The sequence below is a fragment of the Asterias amurensis genome, chromosome 1 (genome assembly GCF_032118995.1).
Source record: "Asterias amurensis chromosome 1, ASM3211899v1".
NCBI lineage: Eukaryota > Metazoa > Echinodermata > Asteroidea > Forcipulatida > Asteriidae > Asterias > Asterias amurensis.
In genome coordinates, this window is record NC_092648.1 from 31,486,820 (window position 1) to 31,505,472 (window position 18,653).

The 18,653-nt window shown below is 38.3% G+C and overlaps 3 protein-coding genes across 5 annotated transcripts; 2 read left to right on the forward strand and 1 right to left on the reverse strand.

The window, feature by feature from the left end:
- Positions 1-445: 445 nt before the first annotated feature.
- Positions 446-6,043, reverse strand: LOC139936747 (cytochrome c oxidase subunit 7A2-like, mitochondrial). The gene is made up of 3 exons (XM_071931658.1): positions 5,845-6,043; positions 3,316-3,462; positions 446-1,807 (listed from the first exon to the last, which is right to left on the reverse strand). The coding sequence occupies exons 1-3, from the start codon at positions 5,914-5,916 to the stop codon at positions 1,670-1,672; spliced, it is 357 nt and encodes a 118-aa protein (XP_071787759.1). The 5' UTR covers positions 5,917-6,043; the 3' UTR covers positions 446-1,669.
- Positions 6,044-6,105: 62 nt separating this feature from the next.
- LOC139936754 (cytochrome c oxidase subunit 7A2, mitochondrial-like) lies at positions 6,106-8,966 on the forward strand. Of its 2 annotated transcripts, none has more exons than XM_071931671.1 (3): positions 6,106-6,233; positions 7,345-7,443; positions 8,304-8,966. In XM_071931671.1, exons 1-3 carry the CDS (start codon positions 6,219-6,221, stop codon positions 8,466-8,468), a joined length of 279 nt encoding a protein of 92 aa, XP_071787772.1. In that variant the 5' UTR covers positions 6,106-6,218; the 3' UTR covers positions 8,469-8,966. The 2 variants fall into 2 exon arrangements, with proteins under 2 accessions (XP_071787772.1, XP_071787781.1); XM_071931680.1 differs by having other exon boundaries at positions 6,111-6,233; positions 8,074-8,446.
- A 2,078-nt stretch (positions 8,967-11,044) lies between these two features.
- Positions 11,045-18,545, forward strand: LOC139936766 (ankyrin repeat and EF-hand domain-containing protein 1-like). Of its 2 annotated transcripts, none has more exons than XM_071931684.1 (7): positions 11,045-12,011; positions 12,685-12,884; positions 13,474-13,747; positions 14,227-15,046; positions 15,508-15,734; positions 16,671-16,876; positions 17,342-18,545. In XM_071931684.1, the coding sequence occupies exons 1-7, from the start codon at positions 11,666-11,668 to the stop codon at positions 17,624-17,626; spliced, it is 2,358 nt and encodes a 785-aa protein (XP_071787785.1). In that variant the 5' UTR covers positions 11,045-11,665; the 3' UTR covers positions 17,627-18,545. The 2 variants fall into 2 exon arrangements, with proteins under 2 accessions (XP_071787785.1, XP_071787786.1); XM_071931685.1 differs by having other exon boundaries at positions 17,345-18,545.
- Positions 18,546-18,653: the final 108 nt, after the last annotated feature.

Genomic DNA, 18,653 nt, shown 5'->3' on the forward strand with positions numbered 1-18,653 from the left:
GTAATCAAATTGGATGGGAAAAAGGGAAAACATTTCAGAAAATAATAAAATATGGCAAACAGAAACATAATTCCACCAGACATGTGTCGACTTAAAATTAAACTTAAAATAAGTACAAATTTGTACTTATTTTGATATTATCTAGAAAGAAAGAAATTTTGACATATTCCAAACGAAAAACACTCTTCAAGTGTTATACACATGGACATGCTATGTATCATGAAAATCTAATTTCCAGGAATCTATAAAACTTGTATTTAAAATATAAAATTCCTGGTCAAATTGGTAAAAATCAGATCTAGCATCTTTAACAGTTGTATTTAGAAATTGCTTTGAAAATATGAATAATTATGTAATTGTAATCAAAATTTGTAAATTGAGATAAAGTAAAGTCACTATAAAGGCACTTAAAAAAAAATAACTGCATCTGTGGCTCCACAAAGAATTCACTCACTTCAAACTTGTTTTAATTATCATCCATTCACTCATCCAAACATACTAATTAAAAACAGTTTGCAATTGAGTGTGGTTAATAAAACTTAACAATCAGCAACGCGTTTAACATAACTTGTTAAATCTGTGATGGTCTGGATAGAAAGATTTGTCTTTAACGCTAGCATGGAGTTAGTCTTGACTCAAGATGTCAGTGATCGAGAGTGGATAGTGTACTACGATTTACAATGTGTGCACTGCAGTGCACTATACACTTTTGACCACTAACATCTTTGGCCAAGACTAGCATGGAAAGGGTTACAGAAGTATTTTACAGAAGCTATTTTTCCAAACACATGGCTATCTACTTTAAAATAGTATTAATTGATGTCCACCTGCAAATAGTGCCCTCACTTGATATCACACTCACAATTTGTGATTCACAAGTACTCAATACTCAGTGTGTACACGATTGTAACATTTGGTTGCTGACCTCTACAATTGCTAGTAGCAGTACTTCTGAGGATTGTTTGAATGACATATAGAGGCCTAATACTTTCTGAAATCTTTATTGCGATGTGAATAAATATTTTTTGTAATGTTTCTTGTCATTGCAAACCTGAGGAACTGTTTAATTGCAACTTGCTAATGTAGCTCGAACAAGCAGACAACAATGTTTGCCTTTCTAAGTTTCTTGCACACACCCAAACACCCCTCTGGCTAACATTGGTTAATGGTTGCGTTCGATTAGCTTCCCTGGGTCAACCCCGCGATGCTCACTCGGGCGAGTCCCTGACAAGAGCTAATCAAACGATCACACTCGCCCTCTCGTGGTAACGGCATGCACCTCGGGTCATCCCCAAGTGACCCACTCCACAAGCAGGGCACTGAGGGCTGACCCCGGTGAGCCACTGGAATGACGTCAAAGCTATTCGAACGCACCAGGGGCAGACCGGGGTCGGCTCAGGGAAGCTAAACGAAACACACCCACTATGCCTTTGGGTGGACCTGGTGAATAATGGTTTAAATGTAATACTGTTCTCGTCACATCAACTCTCCCAGTGCTGAACTCTCTGCTGTTTCCATTTCACATGCATTGTGGTTGCTTCTATTAATAACTCAACAAAATACCTAACATTTCATTTATTCATGTTTCTATATTCACAATCACATCAGGTTAAAAATGCACAGTCGTATTTATATAATAGATTCCTAGAGGTGGCTGTTCATAGGGGGGTCACTTTTTGGGTTGCGAGTATTGGTAGAGAGATACACAGGTCCAGATGGTCCCACCGACGGTCAACGCCATGATGAGGCCGAAACTTAATCTATCCGTGAAACCTTTCTTCAGATGGATTGGTATTCCGTTGGGACTCTGAAGGTCAAATAAAAGAGGGATATTGTTTTAAAATCTGATAGTAAAGCAGTGGCATTGAAAATACCTGGAGTAACTAAGTAGGATGGTGGAAGTATAACTAAGAGAGGTTTGCGGTAACACCATGTGAATATCTCTTTTGACAGTAAAGAAGTGGCATTGACCAAAGCTGGATATCATTGAGCTGGCAAGGCCAGTTTCATATTTGAACTAGGGCACTTCCACTGGAATATTTTCAAGTCTATGGGAACTTTTGATGGCACACCAAGTCCTCTAAGGGCTAGGCAATTCCAGGCCTGCTTGACTGAGGGTGGTAATGATATCACACTGTAGCAGGCCTAATACTTTGATCTAAGAAGGACAAGACAGTTGTCCCTTTGTAGGGAACCTCAAAGAGGGAAATACAAATTTGTACTGGAACATTAAAAAAGGGCATCAAGGCAATGACCAAGCGCATGGTGGTAATTACCTTTATGTAAGGCCTGCTGACTGGTGGTTAATTGGACAAATGAACTTCAATAAGGGAATGCTTTTGATCGCCAGTCTTCTCACTCACATTGTGCCTTTTGAAATGGTTTAAAGGCAGTTTACAATGATTGGTTTCCCTACAGAGCACTTCAAGAAAATTACAGATTCCTATTCAGTAATTTTTGTGAACTGTCCTACCCAAATGGCTCTTTTCACAAAACATAAAAAGAGACACCGTCCACAGTAAACCAAGTCCACAATACAAAAGCCATAGAGTTTACAGTCCACATAAAACCAGCTGTACTTGAACAGAATAAAACCCATGCACCCAGTGCCAGCAAAGAAGTCATGGTACTTTGTGGCAGTCTGTGGTACAACCGGTGTACAGGAGGGGTGCATGTTTCTGGACAATAATACATTGAAGACTGTTCAGAAGGTCAACCATTAGAGAGGCTATTCAAAAAAGTATGGGTGTTTATTAAAAGCTAGATTAACTAAGAATGTAGTAGAACTTTAGTAGAAGTTGTCTTCAAGTACAAATTACCCGCCTTGCTGTTTGACCATTCAATGTCATCCATGGTTTTGAATGACAGATAAACAGTTTCAGCATGCAATAGAATGATATAACGTGGTTTGCTGCTGGCAAAGCATCAACTGTAGTTTTGAATGAAATACTTTACCAGCCTGCAGTATGATATAATGTTATAATAGTCAACCCTCCTACTAATTGACCATCAATATCCATCCACTGTGGTTTTGAATGATAGATAAACTATGTCAGCATGCAATATGGTACATAATCATGTGGTATGCATCGGACAATGCATCTACACAGAACACACTGACAAAATGCACACAGTTTGTCATGTGCAGTGTTACAGTAGCCATGGTGTGCTTTTACATGGTTGGTCAACTTGCTGGAAAATGTTATGAAGAAAAGTAGGAACACGAAATGGGACAATCTGAAAAATTGAAACAAAAAGATGTATACAAAAACACAACTTTAGGTAGAACAAGACAGTAAGTCTTCCCGTACTCACCTGAAATACTTTTTGGTTCTGATAAACTTTGTTAAGTTTGCCAAAGACACCGTCTCCTCCCATTGGACTTCTGTAAATGGCAACCGGCTTAGGCTTTTGCTCCCAGACAAGCTGACTGGGCTCAACTTTCACTGGTGGCTGCAATCCCTGTTTGAAAAAACGACATCATTATTTTAACAAACTGTAGATTGTGTTATTATTTATTGGGGGGGGGGGGGGTGGTTGGAGTGATATGTTGTACACAAATTAACATATAATATAAAAATCTATTTTTGTGTAAATATGTCAGTAACGGAGACCGGCCATTAACCGTCGACTCGTCTTAGCCATCCATCGTGTTGTCCCAAACTCAAAAGTAGAATTGTCTGAACCACCAAGTTTTCCTGAACCGTCTAGACCCAGTATGGGGCGCTGTACTCATTTTAAAAAGAATTTGTCATTATTTTACATCGTGCGCCATGATGTTTACCGATGTGCGATTGTGTGTGCGATTGGTGGTCTTCAGTTGGGTACCCTTTTTCATTGCTCACAGTGCCACGGCTGAACACGAATCTGCATTATTACGAAATAATAATAGTGAATAATATTTGCTGTTTCAGCAAATAAGATCAGCGCTTGTGTACACGTGCACATCAGTAAACATCATGGTGCTGAGAGACAAAGGCATACAATTGTTGGTTTCTAATTAAAAAAATAATAACACCCTGAAGCTACATGGGTGGAGGGCCAAGAAGCGGAGGGAGTCCAGCGTATTGGCACTATTGATGGGGCTGTGAACTGTCCAGTTGTCTCAACCATTGGTTGTCCAGTTGTCCGAACGGTCCAGTTGTCCGACGAGTTGTCTAAACACCAGTTAACTTGATGCTTCATGATGATTGAACAAAGGGATAACTTTCCGTATCCTGCCACTTTCCCTCATTTTCACAAAAAGGGATATCTCATTGAGGTTAATTGGATACTATTATTTCCTGTCGAATGAAAAAGTGGCGCCGTGATATGGAAGTTTTTGAAAAAAGTGACGGATAACTCTCCATGCATCAAGCCACCACTTGGAAAAGTTTCCGTATGGCCACCACTTTTTCATTCGATATGAAATAATATAGTATCTAATTTACCTCAATGATATATTCCTTTTTGTAAAAGTTGGTGAAAAAGTGGTGGCGCCATACGGAAAGTTATCCCACCACTTTTTCACTCTTTTTTTTTTTTTTACAAAAACTTTTAAAAAGGGATAGGCCTATCTCATATTGTCATTATTCAATATTGAGGTAAATTAAATACTATCCTCTACTTACCAGTTATCACGCTATTATGCCTTTTTCTTTGAATTGGGAAAAAAATAATGATGCAATATATCAACCGATGCCCTAATTATCTTCATTTGTTAATACGAAGTATGCAAACATATCTTAAAACTTGATGGACATTGAAATGTTCACACCACACACCGATCTTGGATGACTTAAACTGGCCCCATTTGTTTTGAGTTTTTCCTATTTTCACGGCAAACAAGAAAGTATGGTTTCCCGGTGAAGCCATACATGGAAGAAACATCTGCAGTGACTACAAGTGTTCTTTGAGACTGTGTATGACTGTATAGCCAGCAGTTGCCTTCATTTTATTCAAAATATTTTTTTATTAAATTTTTAAAATTACCATGGTAACTTGCAAAAAATAAAAAATAAAAAAAAATAAATAAAAAGTGTGAATAATTACTGGCTTCAAAATCTGATTTCTATTTATTTTTTTTCTACTTTTTTTCTTAATATTTATAATAAAGCGTATTAATAAACAGTGATAATTGAATCAACAAGCTGATGTTTAAATTTTAATATAAATAATAGTAGTATTGATACGAGGGTTACAAAATAAAAATCTCAAAAAATATTAGAAAATGATATAAGGCACATGGCTTCTTTAAGCCTCTGTATTTTTCTTTAAGAATGCTCAGCAAAACATTCAGTCACATGATTTTGATCATCATGAATTGTGAATTGAAATAGCGTTTGATCAAACTTTTTCGGTGGGCAAATATTTTTTTATGGCCTCAACATTATGACATATTTTTGTACCTTGTAGAAATACCTAAAATACCAACTTTTTTGCATTTACAAGTGCAAATGACCAGTGGAGCATTACGTGTTTCTAAGTTTTGGTCAAAGAAGAGGAGACTCTTTGCTTGGCAAATAAAGAATAAAACCACACAATTTTTATCTAGGGACTGTTTACATCACGCACAGAGAGGTAAAAGATTTGCCACGATATTAGGGACACCTCGAAAACAGGACCTCCTACGATATATTATTTCATATCGAATGAAAAAGTGGTGGTGTGATATCAAAACTTTTTCCAAAGTGACTAGTGGCTATCTCGACAGAAGTTTATGAACTTGAAATGTTATAAGAAATAAGATATATATGAGTAGGCCTAAACCTAAAAAACTTATTTAAAAAGTAAAGACACACATTATATATGATGAATGAGAATCTTATTTGACATTTGGTACACAAAATGGCATCATAAACTTACTGCTGGAGAGTATGCCATTTCTGGAGTTGCAGGTCCAACTCGACCACCCATCGGTCTGAATTTGTAAGCCATTTATCAAGTGAATTTTTTCCGTCTTCAAGCTAAGGAAAGCAAATCTATAGACGTTTCTAACCGGTCAAGTGCATTTGGTTGGTGTGTAGAAATTGCTGCAAGAAGCTTCCCGAAAAGGTAAAGTGAGGGCGCTATTTCTTTAGACTTTATGTTGTCCGGTACCCAGAACCACTTCTTATATTTTAAGCTGTTTATAGTTGCATGGAACCAGTTCATACATGCAAAACGCATTAGAGTCCAACAAAATTATTTTGCGTGGAAATTGAAACAAGAACGCTGGTATTTCGCCACATAGATAGACAATGAATAGGGTATTGGTAAGTGAATAGAGTTTATTTTTACATGAACCGTTACTTTAAGCTTCTTGTGGGAGTATATGTTAATTAAAGTGATTGATATTTTGTCGTAAAAAAGCATTTAGTAAGCCATGTAATTCACGACTGAGGTGAGAGTGCGGTGGGAGTAATCGTTTGTGTGTGGTATTGGCCGTGAGGGAGAGGGCGCCCTCCTAAATAATGGATTTTGTTTTGCACGTACTCCTTATAATAATATATTTATAAAAAATTGTATTCATTCATGTGGTATGAAATGAAGACTGAAATAAGTTATGCAGTCCTGAAATGTTGACTACAAATAAAGCACAAGACCGAAGAGTTAAAAGACGGATAACTTTCCACACCTCCCCTCGCCACCACTTTTTCACTAATTTTTACAAAAAGGGATATCTCGTTGAGGTAAATTAGATACTATTTTATTTTATATCGAATGAAAAAGTGGTGGCGCCATACGGAAACTTTTCCTTAAAAGACAAATATTTCTCGCTCGAGACAAGAGAAATGAAATTGAATTTTGAAAGATTGAAAATAAATACACACAGCAAGCAAGGACCAGCATGTATCACTAAGAGTGAGATTGAGAGTCAGACTTGACTTTTGCTACTCATTCCGTGGGTGTATGATGGTCTCGCCACAATGTTTTTAATTCTATTTTTCTGATTGCCATAATGATCATAAACCCCTGGGAGTGTGATTTCGAAATATCTAAATACGCTTCACTGGATATTTCAATGAGAATTGTCTTGTGGCAGTGGCAGTGTCAGTGTTGTTGATTCATTCTCTGATTTAGAGACTTATCTACGCAAAGCGGGCTGTCAAAAGATGCATCTAGTCATAGAGCAACTAGTCACCTCTATTTCTTTTGTGATCTTGTTCCATTTTAGGATGACAAACGATTTCCTAAAAACATGATTTATTTTAAATGTATTGCGTTGAAGTTAACATGTGAACTATGCGCCTACAAATGCTTGAATGTTTAAACAAGAGTGTTAGGCAAATTGGGATTGATTTTCAGTTCTCCCCTTCCAGTTATGAGTAGAGTATACATGAGGCTGCATTAGACTAAGTAAATTTTTCAATTTTTTGTAAACAGATGCTGAGGTCCCTGGTTCCCCAGGCCAGGTTGAACTTCTCCACAAGTGTTAGGTCACAGCTTGAAAGCAAAATCAAGGAGGGCCAATCAAAGTTTCAGGTGAGTAATGAGTTGAAACTGCTGCTGTCATGAAGTTTAAAACAAATGAATCAAACAGAAAAACTGGGTCTTAGTGTTCATCCTTGAGATAAGAAGGGTCAAAGAATTCTTTCTTCATTGGTCAGAAAAATATAAAATCAGAAAAAGTTTTGGGATTGTAATGTGGCACCAAAGCAAGAGCCATGTTCATGTTGGCCAGGATTATCAAAACTGAGTCGTCTACTGTACATTGTAATCCTACTGTAGTATTTGGAAAATGTAATTTTTTAACTGGCGTTCTAATAAAATGGAATTTGGCTACCACCAGTCTAACTTATTTTCAAATTATAAGCTCTTGTTGCATGCAATTTCATGACTCACTAAGGCTTTGTCAGAATAAGTGGCTTCAGCAGTGGCTGTGGCCGGAGTGCCATAACTGTTTATTCTTCAACATTGCTGTTGCAGACAACGGCCATAGCTGCAGTTGAAGTGGCTCAATTTGGACTCTGCCCTTACTGTATTAGTTTGGCAAAATGCCTTCTTTCTCCAGCAAAATCTATTTAACACACAGTAAAAAGAATTGCATTGCTAGATTGTACAATCACTTTGAAGTCAACCAGCTAGCCGCCCCTTCTTTGTATCTCTTGACAGAGTGATAACGGACTTCCAATTCATCTTAAAGGAGGCGGCTTTGACACATTCACCTATGCCACTATCATGGGACTGACGGTGGTTGGCACGGCATTGACCTGTTACTCCCTGTTTGATTACTCAATGCCCAAGAAGTAGATGATCTCCTTGTAAAAACCCACATTGCTTTGAAGAGGTTCCTCAACATGTCCCCTTTTTCCTCCCTCCGTCTCCTCCGTCTGTTTCTGTAGACCAATGATTGGCAGAATGAAGCCGTCAAAGCTGGAAGGAATGTCGATCCCAGAGTTCGGATAGCCTACAATGCAGCCATGAGTATTGCTGGAGTCTGTTTTGCCTTCCTGGGCTACGCTTTCTATATTGCTGCTGGTAAAGCTGAACAAAAGAGAAAGACTTGAACAATTATATGGACAAAAAACATACAAGATTACATTTTAGCATTTATAATAATACGATCTGCAATTTTTGTACTATTACATCATTGCTGTCGATAGTGATCATGGAAACTTGAAATGGTTATCCTTTACACACACATGTACTTTACCCACAGATAAAGGGTTTGACATGTACAGTTTCATACAGCAATGACAAAAGGGCCGGCCAGTCCTTTGCTGAATAAATCTTTCTTCATTACAGCATTGCGACTAGTCGTAGATAGATCAATGCTCCTAGGTGGAGTCTATCAATGCTTTTTACCACTGGGTAAAAAAAACACAATTCTGCGTAATGTTTACACTAGTGCAGAAACATAAACCATCTCTGCATTTTTGCTTGAGGGTAAAATAAAAATCACACAGTAATCAATGCAATGTTAACTCATCTCTGTCCCTTTTTCTGCCTATCTTTGGTCAATATATTTTGAGGAGCCTTATTTCATCGCATCTTTAACATGACAATTTTTTTTTTTTTAGGGGAGTTTAAATTGTGTTTGCATGTTACTGTATAAAGGAGCAACCTTGTGTTTGAATATGAATTAGATACAATATTGATGTGAATTGATCACAAATCTGCAAAAGCATGAGTTTCAGGATGATTGTCTTTTAAACAAATTGTCAATTCAACTGGGAATTGTTTATTTATTTTCCAATAACTCTTATATTTCATTAAATACATCACAATGTGATTTTATAGAATTGTCAAGGAACAATACTTTGTTCATATTCAATTATAATGGTAACAATAGGTTCTAGACATCATAAACAAAAAACTGCTCATCAAGTTCATCAAGTAGCTTAAAGCACTAAGCAGCTTTGCTAAGCAGAATACTTCATCATTTACATTCTTTGAACTGGTTCTTGTCTGATTTTGCCTTGCACTTGAGTGTGTTAGCTGCTCATACAAAAAAAAACCAAGTGTGATAAAACATGTCACAGGAAAGAATAGTGCCCAAATATCTGCATTACAGTGATACTATATTCCTTTATATTGCTTTTTTCTTAAACATGATCAGTTTGTATGATCATCCATCAAAAGCTGTGTAAATGGCTCTGGCAAACCAATGAACTTTGACCTAATGACAAGTGTGACACCAGTAAATCTTGTCACGATTTCCAATGTCCCAAACCAAACAATGTTTTGTTGAATTGTTTTCACCAGCGTCTAAAGAAAATGTTTTATATGGTGACATGAAAATCTCCAATTGGTCACTGAGATTTAAATGTTGAGGAGGTTTTCGTTTTGCCAGAGTGGAATTCCTAGTTCTAGGATATTACTAATTTGACTTGGTGTGATTACAAACTGTAAATTTGTTCTAGAGGCAGAAATACTACACAGATTGGCTGACACAATGTTTTGTTTTTAATTCATGATTGGTGGTACAGGTTGATAGTGTGTTCGTTAATTTGAATAAAGTTTCACCTTATTATATTAGAGTTTTTGTTTTGAAATGTTTCTTTCTTTCTGTGTTCTGGTGTTTTGTTTTAGTTAAGTGTTCTATGAAAAAAATGAAGAACTAGCTGTTGCAAACTTTTCATAATTTAATTGAGAGAACATTCTTGTAAAACTGTTTTACAAATGTTGCAGTTATTTGCCCGCTGTCTCTAGAGTAGCATGGTCTAATGATAAGGTATATTTACATACATCTTACTTGTTGATTGGAATCGTATTGGAAAGTCATCATGTTACACATGTGTTCTTATCTGTTGCACGGCTGCCGGTATAACTTTTTGCTACTTGGGGCTGTATAGCTTGCATACTTGTAGGTAATTACTTCAAGTAAAACATTTCATTGATGAAAAGCATTTCATAACAGAAACTTTAAATTATGAGAAGACCTCAAGTCTTTGAAGACTGTATGTAAAAGCCAAGTCCAGTTTTTAAACTTTTCTGACATAATTTTTTAAAAGAAATACTAGCTCAAAAAAATTGACTTCATCAGTGGGGAAGTCATCTCCTAATTCAAAATAAATCTGCAAACCTTTTCCCTAGTTTTTAAGGGGGAAAAGGAATTTGGATAAATGAAACGTATTATTTCTAAGAAGATTAAATTGGGCCAGAAGGCCACACGAAGCGAGGACTAAAATACAAAGAAAAATGTATTATTGTAGGGGCTGTGAAGCAATAGATTATAAGATTGTGAAAACAAGACTACAGTTAGGGATTACGGTTAGTAAGTTGAGTAATACTAGGGGCTAAAGCTGGCACAGTGGCAGAAGAAATCAGAATAATAACCTATGTTCCTATTCTAATTTCTAACTCCATGATAAATGATTAGGCCTACATGACTGTTGGTAAATCGTCAGATGTAAGCTATGTACTATCTAAAATACAACGGTCAAATGTTTCCACAAATATCTGAATTATTCATACCCCCAACCTCCGACTTCAAACATGCCGCATTGATAAGTAAATGAGCAGGATGAATTATTCATAATGCTTGACTGCATTTTATCAGCGCTAAGAGATCTGCCCGTATTGAAAGGTAAACAACCAGCCGTGGTGCAGCCATGACAACCGGCTGCTTGTATGGCTCCCTTTTGTGCACGATTTATGATTGTGCGCGGTTCCGTGTGGGAAGAACACGTCCAGTCCGATCTCAAATGTACCGAATTTGTCTGTTCTTCTAGAAATCCACACTAATTTTCGGTGAAAAGGTGTTTGACTGTGATATGAGGATCCATCCTTTCGACAATCCGTCTGCCCGGGGAAGAATGGAACGTTAATTGATACTCGGGTAACTAAGTGGACACCTGTCTCCTCCGCAACTTGGCAAGTGTACATCCGTATTGAACTCCGTGGAAACTTTTTTCATAACAGGTGGCGAAGAATACACGCGGTATAAATTGGTTCGCCCAGTTTCGTGTTTTCGAATTGGGATTTTTTGTTGTGAAATTCAAGAATTCGTCTGAGTCCATCCAACATTTTGCATCGTGTTATTGTGGACGTTTGTTTGTTGCCGGTTGGTAGACATCCAGAAACATCATCCGAGCAAAGACATTTAATCCCGGATTTTGATAACTCGAATTTTATTAGTTTACTCAACGGTGTGTACATAAAAACACCCTGATAACACCAGCAAGTAATCTACTCAATATTCTAAAAATGCTCTGAAATTTATAATTTTAAACATCTTTGGAGAGATAAATATTTCCCCAAAATGCCGATCGCACAGACACGACTGGAGATCCTCCAAATTCACAAATTCCTGCAGTGCGTTCGCAACCAGGATAAGGAACAAATTGAGAAACTCTGCTCACACGGAGTGCCGCATTTGATCAACTACAGCGAGCCGAACGATGGGGAGACTGGGCTGCACCTTGCCGCCAGAGTCAACGACGAGGACATGGTCAAGTTCCTTCTGGGGCTCGGAGCTCACCCGAACGTGGTCGATTTGAAAGGCAGGACTGCGGCCATGAGAGCTGCCGAGTTTGGACATGTGCAAACTTTGGAAGTTCTTGCCACTGCTGGGTCGGACATGAAAATCAAAGATGCCGAAGGAAAAGGTATTATTTTGTGACCTATGGGAACTTAGACCCAGTAACTGTGGCTTTTCTATTTTTATATATTTTTTTATATGTAAAATATCTTTGAAATAAACTATAACAAAATTAGTATAGCACCCCAGTTACTGGGTCTGATGAGAACTGAGACTTGTAAACAACCTGCTTAATTGTGTTAACAATTATGTGTAGAATACTTTGGCAACTCTATAATTCAGATCTATATTTGTTGATAAAAACATATTCTTCTTGCGAAAGCCTGGTGCTCCGCCGGTAGTCAGAGAAGAACGCCTATTGATTCGAGCCATAAGAGGACGCAGTTTAAATATCAATGTGTCTTTGTTATGCATCAGTTGTAGAAACTAAGAAAAAGACAGACCCATTGTTTTTTTATTTTTTTTTATGGGGGGGGGGGGTTACCTATTGGACAAACCACTTTTTGAATTCCATCCATCTGGAAATACCCAAACTACAAACTGCAATAAACAAACAGGGTAAGTTGTTCAAAAACTATAGTGTTACAATTAAACAATCAACAAGGCTATCCAGATGTTTGTTTACCAACAATCTCCTTTCATAAGTATAGAAAGAATGGTATGGATTAAAAAAGTGAGGTTTCACTGTATTTAGATAATTTTTGTTCAACTCGCTTACTTTGCATCCTCTTTGTCATCAGGCATCCTTTTCTACTGCATCCTGCCAACCAGTCGCCATGCCAAATGCACACAGATAGTCTTGGAGTGCAACGCAGAGTGCAACAATGTAGCCAACGATGGCATGCCACTACTTGTCCTAGCTTGCATGGATTCGGTAGAAAATGAGAAGATATGCCTACAGTTTCTGGAGAACAGTGCCGACCCAAATGGTGTCCAACCGGTAGGTTCCTAATGTGTGGTGCTCTTGAGCTAGTTGCAAAAATCAGAACCCTCCTCCCTTGGTTGGAAGGAGGGCTACACATATCGCAACTACTTTTGAGCCGGCCTTTGTGAGAGAAGGTTTCAGTTGCCAGAAGGCTATTTAGAGATTGAATGTGGGAAGGCATCTCTGGTCGTCTTCTAAGGGTTACACCTGATTAGTGAGCAGTGCCTGTTTGAGTTGTTCACACTGCAGTAAAGTAGGCCGTGTTCCATTTTTTACCAGCTGATTTTTAGTTAGGCATGATATTCTTTCACTGATTTCTAAATGGAAAATCATATGGCCTTTTCCATTGTTCTCAGTAATAATAACAACAGAAAGAATTGGTAAATGCCACACCCAATATCATCTGAAGAATGTCCTATTCACACTTTAAAAACCCAACTCTAAAGTAACAAACCTACAAGCTTAATAACTGTTGGCACTTGCTAAAAGACATTCACATATTTCAAGATGGCCTCCCATGCTATGTTTATAACTCTTCAATAATTATTGTTGTCTCCTCTGTGAAAACACTAAACTCATCTAAATAACTGCTTTCTTCATACAGTCCTCCAACAAGACGCCCTTAATTGAAGCAGCTCGAAGCGGAAGCATCTCTGTCGTCCGAGAAATCTTAAAGAGAGGGGGACAAGTAAACGCCATGGATAAGAACAAGAGGACAGCCATCCATCATGCCGCAATGAACGGCCATTTTGATGTTGTGCGCCTTCTAGCCAGCTACGGCGCAGACCTCAACATCCAAGATGTTATTGGAAACAACATGATTCATTATGCAGCTGAAGGGGGCTTCGCCAACTGCTTGAAGTATTTGTCACAAAGAGGTAGTTTTTTTAAGTAAATTAGTGTAAGATGAGAAAATTTCATTCTGTTGCCATGTTCGAATCAAGCAGCTATGTGTATGGATAAGCCTAATGGCTGCTTGCAGTTACAATAAAGAATAAGACTTTTCAGGGTTCCGGGAAAACCCACAGCCTAAGTCAGTCATTTCAGAAGTATAGTTCACAAAAGATTTTCTGCGAAAGTCCAAGTGATTTCTTGATTTCAAGACCGAGTAACATGTTATGTTTTGGTTGATATTTTCAGGATTTGTGTATATTAGAATGCTTATACTTATATATATAACTCTTCACAAAATTTTAACACAATTTTCAGGGCAACACAATGCATCATCCAGCCTTTCAGGATTTTGAAAAAAAACCATACATTCTGAGTTCCTTAAATCTTATAGTTAGACTCGTTATACTTCATATCAAGAAAAAAACATTCATAACTACAAATTTCAAATGTTTTTTTTCCACAGGGTGCAAAGCAAACCTTAAGAATGATGATGGCCTCCTCCCCAAAGTCATTGCCAAGAACAAGGGCTTCAAAGACGTCATGAAGGAGTGTCGCAAGGCAGAACGGCTCTCAAAGAAGCTCCAGGGTGGCGGAAAAGCACCAGCAGAAGGCTGGGCTGTCAAAGTTTACGACTGGAGCTTCGAACATCAGACCAAACTGCTGGAGAGATTCCAGGGTATTGATACAGACGGTAACGAGGTGATATCAAAGGACGATTTTTACGACTCGCTTGTGACTCTGGAAGCACCCGTAGATGAAAACAGTTTCAAGGCACTCTTCCTGCTGCACGACAAGACAAAGGAAGGAGTAATCAACTATCATGAATTCTTAGCCGGGAAGAAATACGTCCACAAAACTTACCTCATGTCAGCGTTTGAGAAGAAGGAAAAAAAGAAGAAGGGTAAGAAGGGAAAGAAGAAGAAAGGCAAGACAAAGGTCCCGATGCCGATATGCGTTGGCGTTGAGGGCGCTAGAACTGAGTACGGCGAGCCCCCAGAACACCTTATACACAGACACGTACCGTTTACAGATACAGGACGTTTTGATCGCGACCACCCGCCAGACCATCCGATACAGGATGACTCGGCCTGGTACCTCCACTTCCCGGAAAAGACGTATATTAATATCACAGATGCAACTAAGATGACAGACATGGACTCTCTGAAGCAAGCTTATACACACGGTCGGTCGGTCAACACCCAGGATAAGTACTACAAGACGGCGCTGATGATTGCATGTGCACACGGCAATGTGGAGATGATGAAGTATCTATTAGATAACGGGTGAGTGGAAAAAAGTTCAGCCAAAACAGTAGGGAAAATTTGAGTACAGCAAGAAAAAGAGAAATAAATTGACAGAGAAAGCTAAAATTGAGTTCTAATGAGATTTAGCAGATTTCAATGGTAAAAAAAAATCAATAATTATGAACACCCTTCTCTGGTGTTTTTCAGAAAGACCCATTACGTCATCACCTATGTTATGTCATTTGTCGGAGCCCCGTTTTGTGTAGCTGCTTTGTTGAAACATGGTGGTAAAACAGAGTAACATCCCACAAATGACACCAAATTATTGTCATTTTTATTTAAGCTGTCAACAGAAGAAGTGTGGCTAGTTTTGAGGATGGAGCGTAAATTATAATCGATAATTATGAAAAAATACAGTGGTTTAACAGAGGTAAAAAATTACAACTAAATGATAAACAACCACGTCATAAACAAGTTTTTTTATTTTTTTTATTTCGCAGTGCCAACGTCAACTGCCAAGATAACTTCAGATGGACGCCATTACATCACGCCTGCCTCTCTGGCCAGCTGGACGCCGTCAAGATGTTGGTCGAACACCAGGCCGACATCAACGCCCAAGCCATGAATGGTGGGACACCCTTAATGAGAGCAATACAGACTTCCTCACCGGACATCGTGTCATTCCTCATCGAGAAAGGATGTAACGTCACATTGGAAAATAGAAAAGGTATGATAATATTAAGTTTTTAAATAGCTCTTTTTCACTCCTGAAGGGTGTCCCAAACCACTTCAAATTATTACCCCATATCACTGGGCCTTAAATCATTCCTTAAACCATCTCAGCTCCCTGGGGAGTATACAGCCGACTTGGCAAAATCTATCACAAGAACCATCTCTGCCCTCACAGGTTACCATTTACCCCTGGTTGGAGAGTAGAAACTAAAGTTAAGTGTCTTGCTCAAGGACACAAGTGTCACGACCGGGATTGGAACCCACACTCTGCTGAACAGAAACACTAGAGCTTAAACTAAGTGTTCTTATCCGCCTGGCCACGACACCCCAGGTGTCTACTGATATTAATAAAATAAATTTATTAATTCTTAACTCAATCATTGCCAAGGTTGACATGTTCCCATCTATTTTTCGTATTCAAAAAGCACCCATCATGTACAAGCTTTATGTGCTCAAAAAGTGTCATCAACTGAAAAATGTAAGACCCATATTTTCATGTTATCAGGAGAGGGCATTATCACTCAAAAAATACTGTTGACTTTGGGATGTACCAAGGCAACACAAATCACCAAGATACATTTGTTTGCTGAGAAAAACTTATATTTTTGTTCATACAGAATTTCAAAGACCTCACAAGGCTGGGCATTTTGGGTTCAAAACTCAAACAAAAGCGGGCGTTCGTTAGTGTAAACTGAGCTAGGGTTTCCCTTTGATGTCAGAGAGGATTTGAAAACCAAACAGTCTGCCATTTTGAAAGTGACTTGTTGTCACTATTGGCTTTCTCTGTCAATGTTCTTTGCTTATTTCGGTTTGTATTGAAAAGTTTGGTTTCTTAAGTGCACAGTTGAACTCGTGTTAAATTGAATAGTCAAAACAATTACATGTATCCAAAATATTCCGATTAACATTCTATTTAATGTCCATTTTTCAGGTGATAATGCTCTTGATGTTGCCAAGTGGTGGGCAGACCCAAGAGTCCTGGAGATTGTAAAAGCCAAGTTTGAGACGATTCCTCAGCCAAAAGAAGGAAAGAAGGGAAAAGGCAAGAAAGGACGAGGGAAGAGTGGTCAGAAGAAGGCCCCAGCGAGGGCCCAATCTGTGCCGCCTATACCACAGGGTGGGATGACAACACAACAGGTAAGGATCCTTCACAAGTTTTTCAAGCAAACATGGTTTACAAAAAATGAAAACAAGTACGTGTATATCGTAATTTTTGTAATTTGCTATAATCGTGGGATGGCATGGGTGACTAGTTCTTAAAGCCCTCACCTCTCACCAATAAGCCCTTGGTTTGATTTCAGGATAGGGCCATATGTGAATAGATTTGTGCGCTGATTCCCTCCTATAAACATGTATGACATGAGGGTTTTTCCCAGGCCCTCCAGTTTTCCTCCCTTCACAAAAAATCAAACTATCTTGATCTTTGGCTGTGCTCTGTAGTCATATATGGGTCAATGTGGCTGGCAGTTAAAGGCACCATAATATAAAAATGCTGTTCTTCATAAGAAAAATACTACTACAAAATTCAATTTTGAGAAAGTTGAAAAAAAAAAAATAATTTTAAAATAAGGCTTTACTGATGATTGTTGTTTTATCCAACAGCAGGGTGACTCTCCAACCATCACCCCACGTGAGAGAAAGGGGTCCGTCTTGAGAGCTGCATCAGCCATGGCTGGAGGCATCGAACATCCTGAAGACATCACCTACATCCCATTTGTTGCATGGAGCAACGTACCAAACACCAGAGAGCTCATCGTCAAGAAAGAGCAACGACGGATGCGATTTGGTGACGGGATCGACTTCCCAGACTTCAAGATGCCATTCAAGGATCACTTCATGAAGAAGTCAGAGGCATTGGGCGGCGTCGATTCGGATGATGAGGATTGAGATGGAGGAAGATTTGAACAGTTACCATAGTGATGCTGCCATTCGATCAAGCATTGAATATGCTGTATAACATTCACTGTCTCAGCATACACATATTTTGATAGACTTTTTCCTTATGGTATGGGTCTTTGTGTTAGGTTCCCCGCCTGCCTGCCCAGGGAAAATGATAGTTCCAAGAGTCGTTTCATGACAAGGGAACAGTCTATTTTTGTATTCTGCCTTAGCCTTATTTGGGCTACACCGTGTCCGAGTTCAGAGCTGCAGCGACGGCTGTTGCTAAATGTGTTGCTTTGGGCCTCCTATGCTTTAACGCATGCTCATTCACGCAGCCTTAGGTTGTGTCTGAATAAGTGGCTATGTGCATGTGTAGACCATGTAGCGTTTGTTTACTAAAAGAGTGTCCGTTTACATTCCATGGCCTTTTTGGTACAATGATCACATGGGAAATGTTTACATTTTGTATCAAAAATTCTTCATAAAATCACCAGTTATAAAAGGAACAAATTTTGAGATGTGCCCCTTTAAAAACATCAAAGAATGATCAAAATCAGACAGTGTAAGATTGAATGTTTACTTCCATTGAACTGTGATCAAATCGTACCTGCAGGAAGTCTGTGGCTCTGTGGCTCTTTTGTAAACTCGCGAGGCCTCTGGTCACATGGATGGTCTGTAGAAATGCATTAAAGTTTATCAATTTAATAATTTCTGAAATTAGGTTTGTTGGTGCATGTAGATGTCAAAAAGATTTTAGAAGGCAAGAATTTTTTAATTTTTTAATATATTGCTCACAGACAGGCTTATATTTCAAAGCCAATGAAACAATTTTTAATAGTTTTGTACAATCATGAATCAATTATTTCTGTAATAATATCCAGTCATACAAACTTTTTTTGAGTGAAGGATAAAAATGTTTAGGGTTTTATTGGGTTAATAAACACTTTGAATTGAAGTTTTGTTATTTGAGTACTTTATTGGTGGGCAGTGATGGGTTCAAACTTCATGTGAGGCAAAAAAAGCAAATCGATTT